This window comes from Myotis yumanensis, unplaced genomic scaffold, assembly GCF_028538775.1.
Source record: "Myotis yumanensis isolate MYYU_CA2020_CCGP unplaced genomic scaffold, mMyoYum1.0.hap1 SCAF_5, whole genome shotgun sequence".
NCBI lineage: Eukaryota > Metazoa > Chordata > Mammalia > Chiroptera > Vespertilionidae > Myotis > Myotis yumanensis.
In genome coordinates this window covers 102,659,465-102,683,592 of record NW_027223756.1, presented here as the reverse complement: position 1 = coordinate 102,683,592, position 24,128 = coordinate 102,659,465, and the positions used below count along the sequence as shown (strand labels likewise).

The 24,128-nt window shown below is 42.0% G+C and overlaps 1 protein-coding gene across 3 annotated transcripts in view; it reads left to right on the top strand.

The window, feature by feature from the left end:
• The window catches only part of RNF130 (ring finger protein 130), a 140,228-nt gene that overhangs the window by 18,789 nt on the left and 97,311 nt on the right, over positions 1-24,128 (top strand). For all 3 annotated transcript variants that reach the window (XM_070416785.1, XM_070416786.1, XM_070416787.1), the window contains exon 2: positions 4,753-4,947. In XM_070416785.1, coding sequence (XP_070272886.1) covers positions 4,753-4,947 — 195 coding nt within the window. The remainder of the gene's footprint in view (positions 1-4,752; positions 4,948-24,128) is intronic.

The following is a 24,128-nucleotide window of genomic DNA, read 5'->3' as shown; positions in this document are numbered from 1 at the left end:
CAGTGATTGGCTGCCTCCTACTAGGGATCAAGCCCACAATCCAGGCCTGTGCCCTTGACCAGAATCGAACCCGGGACCCTTCAGTCTGCAGGCCAACACTCTATCCACTGAGCCAAACCAGCTAGGACTAGTTAGGCTTATTTTTATTTTTACTTCTATTGTAGGAAACAGCTGACAGAATATTGCCCAAGTCAGAATATTTCCACATGAAACAGAGAGGTCTTTGGCACAAGGTTTTTCTTTATATTCATTCTTGCCTAGTCCCCCTCTGTCGTCCTTCCCTCACTCCCTTCATCGGGTACAGTAAGTGTCTAGTTTGTGCCAGACATGTTAAAGGAGATGCTAGATCTCACACTTAGGAGGCGCTCAGAATAAGCAAAGCAACCAGTTACTAATACAGTGTAGTGAATGCTAAGATGGCTGTGATCTCGGGTGCCTGGGAGGCATGGACACAGCACCCAGCTCAGCTTTAGGAGGTCGGAGAAGATGTTATCAGAATCCTGAAGCTTAGGAGGTGGTCAGCAAAGGAGTATTAGCATTTCAGGTGGAGAAAATGAGACACACTGAGGCACCTGCGCTGTGCACCTGGCGAAGTCAGTGACCTTCCGTCATGTGTCCCAGCCCCATGTGACGCTTACAGCAGCAGACTGATGGTCTGGGCGGGGAGGAGACATCACCCAGGTCATAACTTGGGGACTGCTACTCTTCGGTGGGTGTTTCCTTTTTTAAAAGACGAGGTCTTATTAAGTCAAATGGATCCTAGTGGAGCCTTTCAGGCCGCTGGGTTGGGGAAGAGAAATTTTCTTTTTTTTTTTTTTCCTTATTCACTCACAGAACCCGTTCAGTATTTACATAGTCTTTGTACCAGAATAGTCTTCCTCTTTTCCCTTTACAGTGGAGGTCTTCTTTTTAGAACTTGATTATCTTAAATTTGTATAATGTCGTAACCTTGGCTGTATAATCTTACTTGGTTTTCTCTAGAGTTTAAGAGAAGGGATTAATCTCTCTCTTGTGGTCTTGTGCTGTTCACGTCTGTGCACTCTCCTTTCTGTTGGAGTTTTCCAGCATTCCATGTAGGTTCCCTGGCCGTTACGTTGCTCTCTTCCTTTCCGAATGTTGAAGCGCTCTTCATGCTGGTGCTTCGTGCTACCTTGTGAACATTTCGTTCTGGGCCAGGCATTCAGAGCACCTCAGTACATTCAGAGGCGCTTCAAGATTCAAGACCAAAATGTTTGGTTCTATTCTGTTTCTCTGCGGTACTTAGTATGTTGCTGAATGTCTAAGTTATTGTGCATTAAGGTGAGGATTCCATAATTGTTCCTATTGAGAATTGTTTGGTTCTAGTCAAGGAGTCAGTACTAGTAAAAGTCGCAGACTATTTCTGGATTTGATAGGAAAGGCCATACAGGGGGAAAAATTGAAGTTAAGTTTTTCTATAATACCGTATTTTTCAGCTTTATTGGGTATAATTGTCAAATTTGTAAGGTATTGTAGTACAATATTTTTTATTATACATGATTTCACATTTTCGTGATAACTTCAAGTAAGTTTTTCCTGACACTGTGACTTATAAATGCAAAGAAGTCAGAGGTGATCGTCCTCTTCTAAACTTTAAGGTAAAAAAAAAAAAAATTCTGAATTTGAGCAAAATTGCTATTGACATATTTTATGGTTCATAATTATATAGATGTTTTGTGTCTTCACTTAATACATTGCTTCAAGTACAAATAACTGGTATTAAATTTTACCACTTGATCACCAGCCATCGTCATCATTCCTCTTGTGAAATGTGGAGTTTTTAGCTGTTAACATTTTCATTGTTCAAGTTATTTTTTAACTACAGGAAGGAATAAATGAATAAAAATAAGCATAGTATAGTATTAAATGATTATGAAAACCCCTTATTTCCTTTTTCTGAACAATGAAAACGGCTTCTTTGAACAGGAACTTGCACATCTTATTCTTGTTGATCATTGCATATTCTGTTCTTACCGATACAAATGTCTTGCGACCTTTCACACGTGGTGGTTTGGGGGAACAGGGACATTCTTTTTGCTCATACAGCCTGTTGTTGGAATTTGTTTGGATTGTGCATAGAGTCTGTTCTTAGTGGATGGAGATTCCTTTAAGAGATGGATTGTACTCCGTGGTTGCACCCCTTGCTGTCTCTTTTAGTCTTAGACGTTGTGACCATTACTGAAAGGCTGTCCTTCTAAGTGGACAGTGACATTGTCAGAGCAACAGGGAGAAAGGGTGAGACAGGGAGCCGTTGGGAGAGGGGACACAGGGTGTGCTGCCCAGCTCTGGGTGGGTTTCATGGACGTCAGCATAGAGTCCCCGTGTCACCAGGCTGGATCGCTAGCACAGGACAGGCTGGCACCCATAACACTAACGGAAGGGACTGTATTGAAGGCACCTGAGAATAGAGGACTTGTTAAAGACTTTTCACATAAACATAACTCTTGTGAGGTAAGAATTTTATCTCAATTTTACAAATAAGTAAAAGTGGAAGCTTGGAGAATTTGGACCCCCAGGTCTTGCTGGTCCCTAACTGTGTTGTTTCCTCTTTACCACACAGTGAACAATGGGAAGTCAGAGGGAGGGCAGGAACGTCACAGAAAAACGAATGTTTCACAGAAGACAAGTGTACAGATCTCTTTCTATATTCTTTTTTTTATGTTTTTACTGGGGGTTTTTGTGGGTTTTTTTTGTTGTTGTTGTTTTTTGAGAGAGAGAGAGAGAAGAAGGGAGAGGGAGAGAAACATTGATATAAGAGAGAAACATCAATCAGTTGCCTCCCACATGCACCCCGACCAGGGATCGAACCCACAACCTGGGTATGTGCCCTGACTGGGAATCGAATGGTGACCTTTTGGTGCACAGGACAACGCTCAACCAACTGAGCCACACTGGCCAGCGCTCTGTAGATATTTTTGATTCTGCATTTTCCTCGAGGTTCGTGCAGCAGTGTATTTTGACACATCACAAATGAAGCACTTAAAACAAGTTCTTTGCGCCTACTTGGGTATAGTATTGGAAAATTTCCCAAGACACTGAGGTTATCCTAACACATCACCTAAATGCTTATATTTTAAAACAGCATAGTAATCGGTGAAACTGACAGATATCACTGAAAGTAAAGTGTTTCACAATTTCAGAGTTTCACAATGCCTTGACTGTTTCTTTCAGTAGTTGACTACTAAAGTTTAATTTGATTAAGAAAGAACTAAAGTGTGTAAGGGAAAGGGTGAATCATAGTTATAGACAGTATTCGTCATGACAAATTATGAAATCCTTGGTCACCCACTTATTGTGTATTAAGAGACCTCTGGTAGCAAGTATGTTTTCATTGTTGTCCCTCGCCATGATAATGAGAGAATTTGGGGAAAGATATTTAAGTGGAAATGATAGATGTAACATTTCTCTGTAGTTGGTGGCATCTCTACATTTTAGTTTCTTTAAGTAATGTAAACATTTCATTTCTTCTGGTAAACAGTGTGCTTTCAGGGAAAGCAAACATTTCCCCATTTCCCCACTGGTGTCTTTTTTCACACTTTATTTTTTATTAATACTTATTTAATGTTCTTATTACTTACTTGCTTCCAGTGCTACTCTTTTGTGCTGTCCGTCCCCCCCCCCCCCCCCCCCCCCCCCACCGCCTGCACAGTGCTGGCAGGGACTGACTCAGGAGGCAGAGGGCCTGCTGTCCTCTGGCCCTGGGAGCCGCAGTCTCCAGGCTTACCTTGGTGGCTTCCCGCCCCCCCCGCCCTTCTCTGCCCCCCTTTCATTTTAACCTGTTATAAATGCACGGACGAGGAATGGGAAGAACAGCCAGGCACAGGGTCTCAAGATTTACAAAGGGCATCAGAGCCATGATGCTCATATTTGCAGAATCAAAAATCGAGGCGCTTGCCCTAACCACTTCACATGTATTTGAGGGCTCTTGAAACAAGCTATTCCCCCAAATCTAGGACAGTGACCATGTAATTTGTAGGCCCAAGGGATAGTCTTGGTGTATCCCCTTAGACAGGAAGAGTAGTAAGCTAATATGTATCCTAATGTGGAATTAATTGTAGAGTAATTTTTAACAATCAAGGTAAATTAGAGGAATAATCTATTTATTCTAATTGTTATTTTAGCTATTATAACTTTCAGATGCAGGCCCAAAGTGAAGTTGTCTAATTTCCTTATACTTACCAAGAAATTTGTTCAAGCATGCTCGAATTGTTTTTTCTTTTTCTTTTTCTTTTTTTAAGCATGCTTGAATTTCAAGAAGACCACTTGATAGCTGAGCAAAAGATTAGTTTGCCTTCCTTACTTACCCCAAGCAAAATCGTCTCCTCCTGGAGGCGGTGAGAGGTGGGGCGTGGAGAGATGAGTAAAGGCAACTGAATGAGCGAAATCAGGGGTAGTTCATTCTCCTGGGTTTCGGGGGGGGGGGGGGGGGGCGGTGGGGGGGGAGGATCTCTGTTTGCCTCTTCTTCCTCCTCTCTTCACCACCCTACACTGGATATTACAGTCTTCTTTATTCTTGTCACTCTGTAAACAGGATTTTCCACTTTTAATTTGGGTTACAGGGGCACCTTTCTCCCTGTACAGATGAGGGTTTAAATTCCGGGTAATGTCCTTTCTGGATGTACTCATAGCTCTGCTGTCAGTGAGCTGCTTGACGTGCTTCAGAGAAAGAGTTGATTGGTTTTATTTATCTTTACTTCAGAAAAAAATTAATGTGTTTTTTCCTTTTCCCCTTAGTTGCTGATCATCTGGGCTGTGATCCTCAAACCCGGTTCCTTGTCCCTCCTAATATCAAACAGTGGATTGCCTTGCTGCAGAGGGGAAATTGCACATTTAAAGAGAAAATATCGCGGGCGGCCTTCCACAATGCAGTTGCTGTCGTCATCTACAATAACAAGTCCAAAGAGGAGCCGGTCACCATGACTCACCCAGGTAACAAGCAAAGGCAGCAGGAGATGTACTTTCCTCCTAGAAACCATCGCCTCATAGGCAGGCCTTCCTCTGCTGGAACCATATCGTTCTCAACATAATTCTGTGATATATTTATTTTTGATACTACCATTTGTCTTTTCCCCTTAGCTGAATTATTTTTCTTAAATAATGGACATAACAACCTATAAAACTTGTACTTACTAAGAAACTGGCTGTGATGGAATCATTAGTCATTTTACATTTCTACATTTCGCTTGGAAGCTTTGAAAAATAACGTATTAGATTTGGAATCATTCATCCAGGTATCTCATAAATTCTCAAGGCTTACTTCTTTGAGAAGATGCTTTATCTTGTCAGAATCAATTTTGAAACTGACTTAGATATAACATAATTACAGTTGGAACAATATGATTAATTTCCTGCAGAAACATTTAGGGTATTTCTAATGTAACTGTTTTAATAACAATAGTTTTAATTTATTGCCAGGCACTATAATATGAGCTAAATAGACTTCATTTTTAGAGCAATTTTAATAATAGGAAAAGGATTTATATTATAATTAGATACATAGAAAATTAGAATAATGTGGGAAAGTAAATTGGTGCAATACTTTGGAGGGAAAGTTGGCACTATCTGATATATTAAAGAACTCAGACACTGTAGTTCTAGGTACATACTCTAGTACTTTTCAAACTTTAATATGCTATCAGTCACCTGGGAATCTCATTAAAATGCAAATTCTGGTTCAGTAGATCTGGGGGACAGCATGAGCTTCTGTGTTTTCCATGTTTCCAGGTGATGCTGATGCCACTCTGGCCCCCAGATCTCGCTTTGAGGAACAAGGAAGTAAAGACAGGAACATGGGTTTTAATCCCAGACTTTCCACCGCCTTCCTCGGGGACATAGGCCAAGTCGCCTCCCGCGTGGGAAGGCCTCTGTGACTCTAAATCTAACTGTGTGTCAGGCCGCGAGCCTCTGTTGTGGAGGACAACGGCAGGACGTCTTTCTGTGCCGGGAAGCACCGGCGTTCCTGGCTCATTAGTGCGTCACAGCTGCTCTTGCCCTTCTCCTGTAGGACAGCGCGGTCCACGCGAGGGTCACGGACCCTGGCCTCAGAGCCGCCTCGCCCAGAGGTCCCTGTGTAGCCCTCCCTTGCTCCCGTGTCAGTTGTCGCCCCTTCATTTGAGTAAAGAACGCTTTGTGCTGTGCTCTAAGGTGAACTGGGAAGAGCTGGGGAAAGACGCCCGGGTCGCGCCCCGTGAGTTCCCCACCCAAGGCCCCAGCAGGCTCCGGAGGGCCTCTGTGCCTCTTTGACAGTATGTTCCTTTTCCTTTCACGTCGTCATTATTTGTATACTTGATTGCAGTGTGGAAAGTATTGCAGGTTTCTTTAAAGTTTGTGTCTTACTCTCTATTCTGTGCAGTAGTCAGCAGCATACCTGGAACGGAATAAGTGTCCTGCACGGAAATGATTTCATAAAGACGTAGTTTTGTTCATTTTTCCTTGAGTTTAAGATACATGTGATACACTGATGTTCAGATTCCACGTTGTGAAGTGTAAGTATTTTGTTTTCTTGCCTGGTCGATGTTTCAGGAGGTTGCTCATGTTTGTTCTCGCCAGTGCCCTTCATCTGGTGCCTGAAGGACATTCCCCAATGCGGTGCTGTGACGTCACTGGCAGGAAGGACGCTCAGTTCGTGGTTTTATGTGTTAAGCAGAATGAGTTAGTGGGTATGTGGTAGGATAAAGGGGAAGTTATAGGCTCTTGGATAGTTTAAAATAATGCACATTTGAGGAAAGTTAAGGATTTATTTTCCTGGTTTTAAAAAAAATGTATATAGATGTTACTGTTATTTAACAGTCTTAAATTTGTCAAATTATTGTCGAATTGAAAATCTCTTAGTTTTATTTGTGTCTCTGTAATAATTTATAGATATTCTTTTCATTGTTTAAAGAAAAGTGAGGTAATTTAGATAAACATGTAGCCAAATAATGATGTTGCCTTTCTATCTTCTTCAATCAGCAGTATCAAATGCTTTTTATTGTTTCTTCAGCTGGTTGAACAGAATTACTAGTTGAGTGCCTCTTCACCTTTTTTTCCATCTTATTCTCTTAAATGTATTATCTAGTAGTGACTAGAAAATATAGAATATTCACTAAGTGAATATAAAAATCACACTTTATGAAAGCAAGATAAATCACAAACACTTGGCAAAACACCTTTAATATCAATAATTTGGGCTACTTAATATAAATCTGTTACCTTTATTCTAAAAGCCCATCAAGAAAATGAGTAACATAATAGTCATACTATTGTTTTATACTTTAAAGCTTTTAGGTCCTAATTGAATGTGGATTTAATTACTTCAGTAAAGGTGGAACCTGAAATATAAATGTACTGCTCTGGCAGGAAGTAAGAGTTTAAATTTTATGTATTCTTTTTGCTTTAGTTTACAGATATTTCTACTTTATCTTCTATGTGATCCATATATTTTTTTAAAATTCATAATTATTCCCCAAGTTTTCTAAAACTGAATCACTTAGGTAGTTGCTTTTAAAAAATAAAAATAGCTTTTAAAAAATAACTGCTGATGGTTTTGTTTTAAAACTTTTGCATAAGCTCCGAATTTTTCTTTTAAGTCTCTAAATCTTAGGTGGATGTAGAGAACCCCTACCTCTGTCAGATACTTGAGATGGTTTTTCTACAAGCCTTCCTTCTGACTTAGAGATTGCAGGCTCCATGCAGTCCTGAGCGGTTGTTAGAACTCATCGCTTGATTTACCTTTTTATCTTTCGTGCTACCCTTTCCTCTCCTGCAGCAGAAGAGAAGGGAGCCACAGTGATATAAAGGGTCTGGGTTAAGAATACTGGCTGAGAAATCAGCCCGATAGGGTACAGGTTGGGAGACATTTTTCACTTGAGAGCTGTTCACATGATGATGACCCTGGACTTTATGCTACACACTCAGCGTTAGTCCCACTGGCACAGGTGCTAAGGAAGGTGATGCGGCCTGGCTGCATGTGTTAGAGGTCTGGTGGGGCTCCCTTACCCCTTGATTGATGCCTTAGAGTGCGCCCCAATTCAGGTTTTTCTTGAAGGGGGTGCAGATAAAGAAGTATTTGGGGCAGGATATTCTTTGCTCTGCAGGAAGTTTGCATTATAGAATGGTTAGCCTCCCAAGGCCCATGCCTAAGACCAGTGGCCTCCCGCCATGTTTGTTGCAGTATAAAACCCTCCCCATAGATCCCAGACTGACGCTCCCTAGGAAGGCTTTCTGCCCCTGCTGAGACCCTGTCAGACTCTAAGTCTAAGGAACCTTTAGAGCAGCGGTTCTCAACCGTGGCTGCACATTAGAATCACCTGGGAATCTTTTTAAAATCCTGATTTCTGGGCCTCATCCTTCGGAAATTCTGTTTCTTTGTTATGGGGTGGGGCCACAACATTAGTAACAAAGAAACAGAATTTCGGGAGGATGGGGCCCAGAAATCAGGATTTTAAAAAGATTCCCAGGTGATTCTAATGTGCAGCCAAGGTTGAGAACCACTGCTCTAGAGGAGGAATGAAAAGGGGCCCCTCATGGGGCAGGAGAATGGGATAGGCTTTGTATTTCCCACTTACTAACATTTCTGGAGTTCTCAGTCCCATCTTGTCATTTCCCTTTCTACCCAGATCATTTTTTTAGTCATTTCTTGCAGTGCAGATCTTTTTTTTTTTTTTTAATTGATTTCAGAGAGGAAGGGGGAGAGAGAGAGAGAGAAACATCAATGATGAGAGAGAATCATTGATCGGCTGCCTCCTGTGCGCCCCCTACTGGGGGTTGAGCCTGCAACCTGGGCATGTGCCCTTGACCAGAATCGAACCCAGGACCCTTCAGCCCACAGGCTCATGCTCTATTCACTGAGCCAAACCAGCTAGGGCGCAGTGCAGCTCTTGCTGGTGATGAATTTTCTCATCATTTATCTGAAAATCTCCTTTTTAAAAAACAGATTTTTATTGATTTTTTTTTTTTTTTTTTTTTTTTTAGAGAGAGAGGAAGGGAAAAGGCGATAGAGATAGAAACATTGATGAGAGAGAACATGAGTTGGCTGCCTCCTGCATGCCCCTCACCAGGGATTGAGCCCACAACCCAGGCAGGTGCCCTAACCAGGAGTCGAACTGGTGACCTCTTGGTGCATAGGTAGATGTCAACCACTGAGCCACATCGGCTGGGCTGAAAATGTCTTTTTTGCCATCATTTTTCAGCACTTTAAAGTGTTGTTGTTTTTCTTGCCTCCTTTTTTTTTTATGAGAAGCTGTTCTCTTTTACAATACCTTTTTTAAATAAACTTTATTTTTTACAACAGTTTTATAGTAGAAAAATTGCAAGGATCCTACAAAGAATTCCCACAGACTCTGCACCCCGTTTCCCCTATGATTAATATCTTAACATAGTGGTACATTTGTTATAATTACAAACCAGTATCGATACGTTATTATTAACTGAATTCTATACTTCTTTCAGATTTCCTTAGTTTTTATCGAATGTCCTTTTCGGCGCTAGGATCTCATCCAGGGCACCACTTGACATTTAGTCCTGTGTCTCCTTAGGCTCCTTGGCTGTGACGGTTTCTCAGACTTCTTTTGCTTTGCTGACCTACTATACATACTTTTATGGAGTACTGTTCAGTGACTTTATAGACTGTCCCTCAGTAGGGACTTATTTGATGTTTTTCTCATGATTAGACTGAGGATATGGTTTGGGGAGGAAGACCACAGAGGTGAGGTGGTCTCATCACAGTGGGTCCAGGGCACGCACTGTCCACATGAAAGATCACCTGGCTGAGGCGTGTGCCGGGCTGCTCCGTTCTCCCCACACGGAAGTCTTTGGAAGGAGATAACTATACACAGGGAGCTAGCCCCTCCCCCTTAGGGCAGGGTATTTATACTTATTTGGAATTATTCTGCATAGATGATTTGTGCCTTCTCCATTTATAAATTTATTCAGTCATTTACTTTTATATCAGTGTGAACTCATGGATATTTATTCTGTGCTTTGTATTATAATACAATACTCCTTTATTTTGTTGCTCAAATTGTTCTGGTTTTGGCCACTGGGAGCTCTTTCAGTTGGCTACTCTGCCTTTGATGTACCCATTACCATCGGTTTGGTTGGTTGGTTGGCCTTTTGCGTGTACTTCCTTACTTTCTGGTGCCATAAGATGTTCCAGGCTCATCTTGTTTCTAATTCCTGTCCCAGTACTGGACTCAGCCATTACTCCAAGGAACTCCTATTTTATTGGAGAATGATATTAGAAATCAAGACCCGAGCATTACATGTGCTTTTACTATTTACTTTTTGTTGCTTCTGGGTCCTCTCAGCTGACAGAGCAGGGAAATATATGTGTGCATACTGACCCTTGTGTACACATGTCTATAAATATTTCCATATGTAACCATCTCTGTCTGTGTCAGTGGTGGCGAACCTTTTGAGCTCGGCGTGTCAGCATTTTGAAAAACCCTAACTTAACTCTGGTGCCGTGTCACATATAGAAATTTTTTTATATTTGCAACCATAGTAAAACAAGGACTTATATTTTTGATATTTATTTTATATATTTAAATGCCATTTAACAAAGAAAAATCAACCCAAAAAATGAGTTCGCGTGTCACCTCTGACACGCGTGTCATAGGTTCGCCATCACTGATCTATGTTAACCTAAGAATGAGTTGATACCGATATCTCCAGCTCGAATCCATTACCACATGGTTCATGAAGCCTCCTCCTTTTGTTATCTGTAAACTCCCGCTCCAGCAATAAGAAACCTGGCCCCCACCATCCATTTTCTTAATTGTTCATGTCACTGAGTTCTCAGGCTCATATATTCTAAGACATAAATAACAGATTTGAAGGCTGTTAGAGTTCTGGTGCTTGGTGTGAAAGTTAATGTAGGCAGCTTTCCTCTCCGTGTAAATCTTCTCGATAGGAATACCTAACTCTGTACTTAACCTTTTTTCTCCACCCATTTAAAATTCTTTTATCAAAAACTTGTAAGAAAACTTAGAAGTATCTTTAACTTGAAAATGACACAGAACTAGATGGATCTTGGAAAACATATAACAAAGAAAGTGTTTATTAAGTCCACCTCCAAATGGGTTCAAAAATTAGTAACAATGGTTTGTGCAAGCCTGGCTTCAGTAGCAGTTCAAGTGGAGGACCCCCAGCAACCTTCATTCACATGAGCTGAGTGTACACTGACATCTGCCACACGCTAAAAACACACATCAAAGCTTGAGCCCGAGCCAGTGGCTCCATTAGAGTGTCGTCTCCGTACAGCTAAAGTTGCAGGTTCGATCCCTGGTCAGGACACATAGGAGATGTTTCTCTCTCACATCAACGTTTCTCTCTCTCTCTTTCCCATTTTCTCTTTCTGTAAAAATCAATAAAAGTATATCTTCAGGTGAAAATTAAATATATATATATAGCTTGAGCTGTATCCCGTGAATATAATATTCAGATGTTAGTGAGATGTTGGTCTCATTTTTTATTATTAGAAGTATTGTATTCATTTTACCATTTTATTTTTAATAAAGACATTGATAAACTAATGCCCCCCCAAAAAAAACAGGATAGAAAAAGTTTGTAAACAGTATTTTATCAAAAACAAGTTGAAATTTGAGCATCAAATGAATAATGATAGTAATTATTTCAGCCCGTTAAATAAAACAGGAACCATGAGTTTATACTGATCTCAAAAATAAGAGTAAATTGAAAGTTTAATTTATCTGGTCTCACAGAGTACTCAATAATTACAAAAGGAAAAAGAGCCATTTCACAGTGGAAATGCCTGGAGAATGGCACTTTTATCAAATGATCAGAGTGAACTTGAGCAGGAAGGGACATATCAAAATGTGCCGCCCGGCAGCATACGCGGAAAAGAGCACAGCATCCCTTCGGTTCTGTGTACCAGAGGGGCGTGACCTGACCTGGCCACAAGGAACATCCGATAAATCCAGAATGGAGGGACATTCCACAGAACAACTGGGCTGTAACCTTCAAAAGTGTCAAGGTCGTGAACATCAAGGAAACTCTGGGAGACTTCCAGACCGACAGAGAGTAATGCGATGTGCTGGCTGAATGCAGTGTGAGGCTCTGTCTGGCCTGCGATACAAGCATTATTGGGGGGTTGGGAAAACTTGAAGGAACTCTCACATTAGACAGCAGTAATGTGTCAGTGTTAATTTCTTGATTTTTTTGGTGGTTATACTCTGTTTACAAAATTTTTGTTTGTAGAATACACCATAAATAGGGGGTGATAAGGCATCATGCTTGTAACTTTTCAATGGCTTTAGGAAAAGAGGTATTAATATAGTTTCAAGTTTTTTGTAAAAGAGTCTTTAACAATATTTTTTTAAATGAATAATTTGAGTCTCTAGGAATAGTTAATATGGAGAAAAGACTGAGGTGAGTTCAGGGAAGATGTATTTGACTATCTGAACGACTGTTTTGTGGAAGAGGGATTTTCATTGGTCCTGGGATGTACATCTTGAAGTTGGGGTATTTCTTATATTTAATGGCATCTTACAGTTTACTGAAAGGATTTTTTTCTTCATTATGCAGTAATGATGTACCTTATAGTCTAGGGTATTTTACATGATAAATAAGTGCAATACAATTTATCTCTTTATTGGTGTTTCTCCAGAGAAGAGAACCAACGACCAAGAATGGGCATTTAGGAACCAAGATTTTAGTTATAAGGTAGCCCTTCTCTTTTTTTTAATTAAACCTTCATTGTTGAAAATATTCCATATTCCTGTTTTTTCCCTCTCTACCCTGCCCCCACCCCCCACCCCAGAGCTTCTCCACCCTGTTGTCTATGCCTATGGGTTATGCATATATGCACACAAGTTCTTCGGTTGATCTCTTCCCACCCACCCACCCTCCCCCGCCTTCCTCTGAGATTCCACAGTCTGTTCCATGCTTCTATGTCTCTGGATCTATTTTGTTCATCAATTTATTTTGTTCATTGGATTCCACATATGAGTGAGATCATGTGATACTTGTTTTTCTCTGACTGGCTTATTTCACTTAGCATAATATTCACCAAGTCCCTCCATGCTGTCTCAAAGGGTAAGAGATCCTTCATTTTTACTGCTCTATAATATTCCATGGTGTAAATGTACCACAGCTTTCTTATCCACTCATCTACTGATGGGCACTTGGGCTGTTTCCAGATCTTAGCTATTGTAAATAACACTGCTATGAACATAGAGGTGCATGTATTCTTTCTGATTGGTGTTTTAGGCTTCTTAGGATATATTCCTAGAAGTGGGATCACTGGGTCAAATGGAGTTCCATATTTAATGTTTTGAGGAAACTCCGTACTGTTTTCTATAATGGCTTCACCAGTCCGCATTCCCACCATCTTTGCTATCATTATTCTGAACTCTATATATGATAAATTTCTTATCTCTATTTTGTTTAACTCTTCTTCTGGAGAATTCTCTTGTTCTTTCAAGTGGGGATTGCTTTTTTGTCTTCCCGGTTTGGCTGCCTATTTGGGTTTGTGTCTATGTATTAGGTAGATCTGCGACGACTCCCAATCTCTAGTGCAGGACAGTGTCAGATGCTGTTTCTGACTGGCCCTGAGTACCCTGTTTGGAGCTATCAGCAGTCCACAGCTTGTGGCTCCCTCTGCTGGGGCTGGGTGCCTTTGGAAAGAACCGAGATGTGCACCAGGGTCTGCTTTTCCTAACCCTGGGCCCAGAAGGAGATCAGGCAAAGACTCAGAGCTTCCAGAGACCCGCCTCGGCCCGCAGTCTGATTGTATTCAGGCTTGATTAGCCTCAGTGTATCGACCACAGTGTGGGTGAGAGGTCTTTCAACAGGGTGGGGCAACTGCCTTCCCCCCAGGCAAAAACTGCTGGGATAGCAAAGGTCCATCAGAGAAAGATGTCCTTCACAGTGTGAGGGAATGACTCAGCACAGGAAACCGAGGTGGCTGCCCTCCTGGCTCCAACCCCACAGCCCGCAACCCTGGACTCTCCTTACATACTCCAGCCCACTCTGCCGGAGCCCAAAGTGAATAGCTACACACGAAATTTTGTGCGTTGGCCCTTTAGGTGGGTGCCTGCATTTCCAGCCATATCTCCCTGGCAGACAACAACCCTGCTGCTTTCCACAGTCGGATGTTATGTGGGTTCCTTTCTCAGTTCTGGTTCTCTGGGCTGGGAAGCCCAGCTTGGGGTTTAGACCCCAGAGTTCTCAGTGGGAACCCCCATAGCTCAGATATCCCTCCGGACCTTCGCATGCTGCCTGTGGGAGCCCGGCCAGCCCTTTCGTGTCTCCGCACTCCTACCAGTCTCTACGCAGTCTCCACTTTCTGTCCTTGTTTATCAGGGTTCTCTCCAGCGAGTCTTCAGGGTGGCTTTTCCGTATTTATTTGTATTTTCAGTTTTGTCCTGGAGGAGTGTCAGTGTAGCTTCTACTTACTCCGTCACCATTTTCAAGACTCAGGTAGCCCTTTCTAATACTCAAAACCACCTGTGTACAGAAACAGCTGCTCAAAAAGAGTCAGTAATTTATGGGGGTCTTGCATTGTGTTGACAGTGACCCCTAAAACTCTTTTAACTACAAGCTTCTGTGGCTCTGCTTCCTGGTGATTTGTCTTCCCAATTAACCCACCCCCACCCTTGTGAAGGAAGGTGGCTTTCTCTTCTGTGCAGGTCTTTGCTCCTGCCATCTTTCCCTTTTTATGATGTGGAAAAACAAACAGATTACATGATGAGTGCATGCAATCAGGAGACAGTGTACGAGGAAAAGACACTGACGTTTGAGTGCTGGGCATTGAGCCTTCTCTCTACCTTGTGAGACTGGAGAACTTCCTCAGCGCCCATATGTCAGCCTCAGGTCCAAGCGTTAGCACAGTTACAAGTTAGTGTTTTGTTTGTTTGTTTGTTTTTGTTTTTTATTTAAATTTTGTTTTATTGCTTAAAGTATTACAAAGAGTATTACATATGTCTCCTTTCCCCCCTTGGCCTTCCCCCGGCCTCCCCTACCCCCCAGTGTCTTGTGTCCATTGGTTATGCTTATATGCATGCATACACGTCCTTCAGTTGATCTCTTACCCTCCCCCCCCTCCCCGGCCTTGCCACTGTACTTAGACAGTCTTTGTGGGCACTGTCTAGATACTGTGGTGCTGGTGTGTTTTTATTCCATACAGCTGCTTTCAAATTAATACGCTTTCACAGTGACAGAACGTCGCCTTTCGTTCTGTTTCCACACCAGTTCCTCTGTATCGCAGTCATTCACTTCCTTGCCTGTCACTTCACATCCACCAGAGGCCTTGGCTCCTGGCTTTCTCACATAAATCCCTGCCATCATCTGGCCAGCTTCAGGATCCACGTGGAAAGTGACAATCCTACCCTAAATTCCTTCCCGCGTCCTCCGACCATTCCACCTCACCAGAAGCCTGGTCCCATAGCTACTGCCCTGGGCCCCATTGTCTCCTGGAATTGTAGCTTTGGATCCTCAACTTCCGTGTCCTGTCATCTGACCGATGCTTCTTCCCTTTTCCCTGTCACTTGGTTTCGTTGATGCTTCCAGTTCCTTGAACCCGTTCTCCATTATCCTTCATTCCTCCATTTTAGACGACATGTGAGCCACTATTTTAGTCACTTGGACCAGCAGTTTCATTTGGTCAATGAGGAGTGTCTGCTATCACCTGACTGTCAGTTACCTTTGGGCTCATTTAGCTCCCAAGTGCCTTGAATGTCAGGGTAAGGAGTTTGAACTTTATTTAGCTGGCAGAAGGGGTACATCAGAGGCTTTGAACAGAAGAGAGAAATGACAAATGTATGTTAGACAAACCACCGATAAATCTTAGCAGGAAATCTATAATTGATATAACCTATCATCTACATCTGTCAGGATTATTGCTATACTCATTTCATAAAAGAATGTAGCCTGTTTTCTCTCTTGAATTCTTTTTTTTTTTTAAAGATGCGTTGTGGAAAGAAGGGAAGGATACTCCTGTTGAGGGTATATGCTGTTTTTAAAAATATATATTTTATTGATTTTTTTACAGAGAGGAAGGGAGAGGGACAGAGAGCCAGAAACATCAATGAGAGAGAAACATCGATCAGCTGCCTCCTGCACACCCCCTAACTGGGGATGTGACCGCAACCAAGGTACATGCCCTTGACCGGAATCGAACCTGGGACCCTTGAGTCCGCAGGCCGACACTCTATCCACTGAGCCAAACCAGTCAGGGCTCTCTCTTGCATTCTTTAAGGGGTTAGTGAAGAGAAGAATGGGGTACTGGGTTTGAAGAAGTGCAGGTACTGTAGATGCAGATTGGAGAAGGACCTCAGTTAAGTCAGGGGGAGCGGAGAGAAGGCTCCGACCGTGAGTGACAGACTCATTGAGACACGAGCAACAGGCGCCGTGATCTGTGCAGCTTCGCTGAGACACTTACAGCAAATCCCTGCGTTACCCTTAACGGCTCCCTCCACAGCAGCATTCGAGAATTTTAAAGCAGTTTTCATCTCTTTGGCTTACAGCATATAGTGTTCTGCTTTACATATAAATAGGGCATTAAATTCTATAGGAATAATTCTCATGCCATTGACAGTAACCTACCAGAAGTTACGAAGGTATCCTTGGAGCTATCAGCAATCCACATTTTAATGTGAGGATGCAGCATCCCTCCAAAAATACCTTTTTTTATGGGACATTTTCTAGAATTATCTAAGAGCTTTAAAATTTCTTAAAACTTGAGCAGTTGATTTGAACTGAACAAACAAGTTTATCATTAAAGCATAGAACCTCTGCTAAGTGAGATTTTTAAAAAATATATATTTTATTGATTTTTTACAGAGAGGAAGGGAGAGGGATAGAGAGTTAGAAACATCAATGAGAGAGAAACATCGATCAGCCGCCTCCTGCACACTCCCCACTGGGGATGTGCCTGCAACCAAGGTACATGCCCTTGACTGGAATCGAACCTGGGACCCTGGAGTCCGCAGGCCTACGCTCTATCCACTGAGCCAAACCGGCCAGGGCGTGCTAAGTGAGATTTTGCACAGGGATTTTTTCCCCCTTAAACAGGTAAGCTTATAGTAAAAAAGTAGGAAAAAAGCTTACTGGTATAGGAAAAGCACCTCTCTCCACTTGTATGGGGAGCGGCTACAGTGTTTTGGACAGGTCCAAGCCTCAGACTAATGAGAGGGCACAGTCCTCTCATTGCCACGTACAAGTCCCAGCTTGGAGGGCAGAGCCTTCCCAGCACAATTACAGCCAACAGCTATAGCTGTAAGCTTGAATCTATGGTCCGAACACGTGACCCCACGTGCCTGAGTGATAGAGTTCAGGTGCATGTAGTTGAGTAGGGTTGAAACCAATGAGAATGTTGTAAACATCTTGATCACACCCTTACTTTGCCTCGTGGCATCTGCTATAAAATAAAGACATGGCTTGTGGGCACGGGTGCTGTCCATCAGAGGGGCAGCGTCCCACTGAGACCCAGCTTTCATTCTCTTGTCTGTCTTTTCTAAGCCTTTCACCGCACCCACTCAGGGTCACTGAACCAGGCTGAGCCGGCATGGCACATAAGGCGCCCTGCGGCTGAGTCTGCCATGGCCGTGCCGGCTCCCCACATACTTGTGGTCTAATGCCTCACAAATTCATGTGCTTTCTGAGTTTGCCTTTTTGGGGTGAAAGAATCAGCTGGGCTTGCTCTGAGATTCATTCCCAGGAGTGAGAGACAGTGTGGAGGAGGTGGATTTCTGCTATTTCCCAGCTGGGGGGACTCCCTGAGCTGAGGCACGAATCCTCTTGGAAGCCAGGCAGATTGTGTTGTCGGCAGGTGCCTGAGTGCTTCCCAGGGTGTGGGGAGGAATTAAAGAGAGGGACTAGCAGCCCCAGAATTCTGTGGTAGGGGCTTTTTGGTTTTCACAGTAAGCTGTGCATTTACTGAGCACCTGCCATGAATTCTGCAGGTAAGATCTCTTTTTTTTTTTTAAAGAAGAAACTGAAGTTCAGAGATGTTAAATGTCATGCTGGAATTTGAATCTAGACATTCTGACTCCAACGCCCAAAGGAGGTTAATTCTCAGCTTCCTTTTGTTGGCCACTGAAAATTGATTTTGTAGTCAGGATTATAGCAGCATTACCATTATTTTCCTACTTATCTTTTTTCCCATTACAAAATAGAATTGTTGTGGGGGGGGGCTGGTTTTTACAGAAAAACTGCCCATCCAGCAGTTACATAATTTTAAAACAGGAAGAAAGATAGGTACCAAAATATGTTAGTGCCTCTGATTATAGAACACTTTTACACGGTGTAGAAGAAATTTTAGCATTAGAAAATCACTGTTTTCAAACTATTGAAACTGATTCAGGTGGGCATCAGTGGGTGCTGAGTGCATTGCATGAAAGCCTATTGGAGAACTGGATATTCTGAAAGCACCCCATAGTTTGCTTATTAATCAAAAAGAGAAAAGCATTTGTTTACAGTGGAGATATCTGGCAGGTAGTAGAGCAGTGGTTCTCAACCTTGGCTGCACATTAGAATCACCTGGGAATCTTTTTAAAATCCTGATTTCTGGGCCTCCTCCTCCGGAAATTCTGTTTCTTTGTTACTAATGTTGTGGCCCCACCCCATAACAAAGAAACAGAATTTCTGGAGGATGAGGCCCAGAAATCAGGATTTTAAAAAGATTCCCAGGTGATTCTAATGTACAGCCAAGGTTGAGAACCACTGTAGTAGAGTAACCAACTGATAAAACTTGCCATCACCAGTAAAGGCAAAATTCTGTGTGCACGCTCGAAGGCCAGAATGTTGCCTGTGTAGCATTCCGACCAGAAATGTTTACTTCTGAGATCTAATCATGAAGAAACAATCAGATCCAAAGTAGGGACATTTTCTAAACATGGCCTGAACTCTTCAAAAAGGTCAATGTTGTGAGCAACCAAAAGTAACTGAGGACCTGCTTTAAACATATTTAATTTTTGTAATATGATTTTTTTGATTTCAGAGAGAGGAAGGGAGAGGGAGGGAGATAGAAACATCAATGATGATAGAGAATCACTGATTGGCTGCCTCCTGCAGGCCCCCGACCAGGAATCAAGCTCACAACCCCGCCATGTGCCCTGACCGAGGAATTGAACCGTAACCACCTGGTTCAAGAATCGACAGTCAACCACTGCGCCACACCGCACAGGCCACCTCTGCTTTAGATACAAAGACACTAACAAGAAAACTAAGCACATGCCCACAAACCTGATTGCATCCTAGGTGCTAAACTAAATAATTCTGCAAGTCATTATTAGAGCTAGGCAGAGATATTTGAGTGTGGTCTGTATATTACAGAGCACTGTGTATCAGAGTTCATTTTCTTGAGTATGATAAATGAATTGTGTCCTGTTCTTAGGAGATAAGCTGAAGTATTTAAGGAGGGAATGTCATGATGTTTGCTTACTCTCAATTGGTTCAATAAAAATAAATACATATAGAAAAGGTGAAATGTTGCCCGTTGACAAATCTGAATGAAAAGTGCATGTGTGTTCATATAGTATTAAATTTTTTTTGTGGGCTTAAAAATTACCAAATAAAAGGGAATTGTGTGTGAAAGTAGCCAAACTCAAGCAGTGGAAGCATAGATTCACATTAAAGAATAATAATGGAGAATATTTAGAAAAAAACAGGTGAAAGCAGGGATCACAACTAGGTTTTTATTTAATTGTCATCTCTGGTAAATTAATCTTGGCTGCCGAGCATATTGAAATGCACGGGATTCTGAGGCCACATCCATGATTTATTAGCAGTATTTTGCCAAGGGCTTGGCATGTGAGAGTGGTGATGGATGTTCCAGATATTTGTCCTCTCTCCTTGGTGTAACCATTATAGTCTAACTAGAGGCCCGGTGCATGACATTTCGTGCAGTGGCGGGGGGGGTGGGGAGGGTGTTTTCTCAGCCCGGCCTGTGCCCTCTCGCAGTCCAGGACCCTTGGGGGATGTCCGACTGCTGGCTTAGGCCCACTCCCGAGATGTCCTAAGCCAGCAGTCAGACATCCCTCTCACAGTCCGGGACTCCTCGCTCCTTACTGCCCACCTGCAGCGGAGGTGGGAGAGGCTCCCTCCATCACCGCTGTGCTAGCCAGCTGTGAGCCCGGCTGAGCGGCGCTCCCCCTGTGAGAGCGCACTGACCACCAGGGGGCAGCTCTGGCGTTGAGCGTCTGCCCCCTGGTGGTCAGTACGTGTCATAGCGACCAGTTGTTCTTCCGTTCAGTCAATTTGCATACTAGGGTTTTATTATATAGGACTAAAGGCCCGATGCATGAAAATCGTGCACTCGGGGTGGGGGAGGGGGTCCCTCAGCCCAGCCTGCGCCCTCTGCAGTCCGGGAGCCCTCAGGGGATGTCCTACTGCCACAGAGGTGGGAGAGACTCCCGCCACGACCCCTGCATTCGCCAGCTGTGAACTCTGGCTTCTGGCTGAGCAGTGCTCCCCCTGTCATTCCGCCATTCGGTCGATTTGCATGTTAGCCTTTTATTATATAGGATTAGTTTTAACTCTTATCACTCACTACTTGATCTAACCCTAGTTTTATCTTGAAGCTTACATGTTTCTCTTGCATTAATATCCCCCCAGGAGCTGGGCCAAGTCTTTTGCAAATTTTTATTTATTTATCTTATTTTTTTTATCACCATTTATCTCCTCTATGTCCTTTTCCACCTCCACCACCCCCACAATCACCACACTGTTCTTCATGTCCATGAGTTCTCTTTTTTTTCTTTTTTGCTCAATACCTAACCCCTGCCCCCAACACACACCCCAGCCACCATAACTGTATGCCTGCTCTCTGTGAGTTTGTCTCACTTTTGCTTGGTACAGTTTGTTCATTAAATTCCACATAAGAGTGAAATCATACAGTACTTGTCTTTCTCTGGCTGGCTTATTTCACTTTGCATAACGTTTGTTCTCCAAGTCCATCCATGCTGTCGCAAAGGGTAAAATGTTCTTCCTTTGACGGCAGGTAGGATTCCATTGTGTACCAGGTGCACCAGTTAATAATGTGCATTTTTTCCAATAGATGGAGTTACACATATGTTGATATATATGCGATTTGATATGTATGCTATTTTGGTGTATTGACAGCAAGCTTCAAAACTTCATATGTCAAATTTGCTGGAATTGTTAACATCATAGATATTTTTACACTTAAAAATGTCAAATTTCGTGCCAAAAAAAGAGCATTTGTGGGAAGTTTCAATTCATTACTTTACTTTGAAGAAAAAGTTATTGTATACTTTAGGAAGCTTTTGGTGAACATGCTCCATCTCAAGATACTTGTGAACGCTGGTTTAAATGTTTTCAAAGTAATGAGTTTGATGTGAAAGACAAAGAACGTCCAGGTCAACTGAAAAAGTTTGAAGACCAACAGTTACAAGCATTATTGAATGAAGATGCATGTCAAACTCAAAAACAACTTGCAGAAAGATTAAACGTTGCTCAGCAAACAATTTCTGATCATTTACAAGCACCGGGAAAGATTGTAAAGGAAGGAAAATGGGTGCCACATCAACTGAACGAAAGACAAATGGAAAACTGAAAAGTCATCAGTAAAATGTTGCTTCAACGGCACGAAAGAAAGGCTTTTTTGCATCGAATTGTGACTGGCAATGAAAAGTGGATTTATTTTGAGAATCACAAATGCACAAAATCATGGGTTGATCCAGGTCAACCATCAACATCGACTGCAAGGCCAAATCGCTTCGGAAAGAAGGCAATGCTCTGCGTTTGGTGGGATCAGGAAGGTGTGGCGGATTATGAGCTTCTAAAACCAGGTGAAACCGTTAATACTGATCGCTACCGACAACAAATAATCAATTTGATCGTGAAATGACCAGAATTTTCCAGAAGACACGGCAAAGTAGTTTTGCTTCATGATGACGCACCATCACACACTTCAAAACCAGTTAAAGACATGTTAAAAGATCTTGCCTGGGAAGTATTAACCCACCTGCTATATTCACCAGACCTTGCTCCTTCAGATTACCACTTGTTCCGATCAATGGCACACGCACTTTCTAAGCAGCACTTCAAAACGTACGAAGAAGTGGAAAATTGGGTCTCTGAATGGTTTGCCTCAAAAACAAGAAAAGTTCTATTAGGACGGTATCCACAAATTACCTGAAAGATGGGGGAAATGTGTAGCTAACGAAGGACATTACTTTGAATAAATCACTTTTGATGTTTCTCTTGAAATTATCGTGTTTTCTTTGATTACAAAATCTGTCATTATTAACCGGTACACCTAGTAAATATACCACAGCTTTTTTATCTACTCATCTAATAATGAATACTTGGGCTGCTTCCAAATCTTGGCTATTGTAAATAACACTGCAGTGAACATAATGTGCATATATTCTTTCAAATTAGTGTTTAGGGTTTCCTTGGATAAATCCCCGAAGTAGAATCACTGGATCATAAGGAAGTTCCATTTTTAATTTCTTGAGGTAACTTCATACTGCTTTCCACAGTGGCTGCACCAGTCTGCATTCCCACCAACAGTGCCCTAGGGTTCCCTTTTCTCCACATCCTCGCCAACACTTGCTGTTTGTAGACTTATTGATGATAGCCATTCTGACCTGTGTGAGGTGATATCTCATTGTGGTTTTAATGTGCATTTCTCTAACGATTAGTGATGTTGAGCATCTTTTCAAATGTCTCTTGGCCATTTGTATGTCCTCTTTGGAGAAGTGTCTATTCAGCTCCTTTGCCCATTTTTTAATTGGACTCTCTTTTTCTGGTGTTGAATTTTATAAGTTCTTTACAAATTTTGGGTATTAACCCCCTATCAAATGTATCGTTGGTGAATATACTCTCCCATTCAATGGATTGTCTTTTCATTTTGATGATGATTTCCATTGCTGTACAAAAACTCTTTAGTTTGATGTAGTCCCATTTGTTTATTTTTTCTTTTGTTTCCCTTGACTGAGGAGCTATATCAGAAAAAGTATTGCTCTGAGAAATAAATGTTCAATTTTGCTGCCTATGTTTTCTTCTAGGATTTTTATGGTTTTGAGTCCAATTTGTATGTGTATGGTGTAAGAAGGTGGTCTGGTTTCATTTTTTTTGCACGTTATCTGTCCTATTTTCCCAACATCATTTATTGAAAAGACTGTCTCTAATCCATAGTATATTTTGACTTCTTTGTCAAATATAAATTTACTATAAAGGCATAAGTTTATTTCTGGGCTCTCTATTCTGTTCCATTGATCTGTATGTCTGTTTTTATGCCAGTACCATGCTGTTTTGATTACTGTGGCCTTGTTGTATAGTTTGATATCAGGTAGCATGATTCCTCCAACTGTGTTCTTCTTTCTCAAGATTGCTGTGGCTTTTTGGGTTCTTCTGTGGTTCCATATAAATTTTTGAAACATTTGTTCTCGTTTTGTGAAATATGCCATTGGTGTCTTCATAGGAATTGCATCGAATCTGTAGATTGCTTTGGGTCTTATGGACATTTTAATGATGCTAATTCTTCCTATCCATGAACACAGTATATGCTTCAATTTATTTGTATCTTCCTCGTTTTCTTTCTTCAAGGTCTTATAATTTTCCAAGTACAGGTCTTTTGCAACCTTGGTTACATTTATTCCTAGGTATTTTATTCTTCTTGAAGCAATTGTGAATGAGATTGGGTTTTTTGTTGGTTTCTTTCCCTTTCTGATAGTTCATTATTGGTGTATAAAAATGCAACTGATTTCTGGGAATTTATTTTGCATCCTGCTATGTCTTTGCAAATCTTCAAAATCAGGTGTCTGAGACATCCTTAAATCAAGGTCTCGAGGCCAGATTAGCTTTAGGAGTGAGGAGTGAGGAGAAGGTCCATCATGTGGAGAGATACTTTTCTTCTAGAAGGGATCCGGTATTATCAGATTTACAACCTAAAATGATGAACCTAGTGCCTTCACTAGTATTCTGATGATCTATAATTATTTTCATTTTGCTTCCCCTGCAGGGTTTTCCTCCTCTGTACTAGCATGATGAGACTCCCTGAGTCTGGCTTCTCTCTCTAGTTGCTTTAAGAGCCTCCTTTTCCCTTCGAGGGTTGAGTTTTTATGTAATCAAGAGCAAACACTCCTGCGTATATCTCCTTTACTGCTCGCACGAGCACTTCACTTCTGACACTTCTGGTC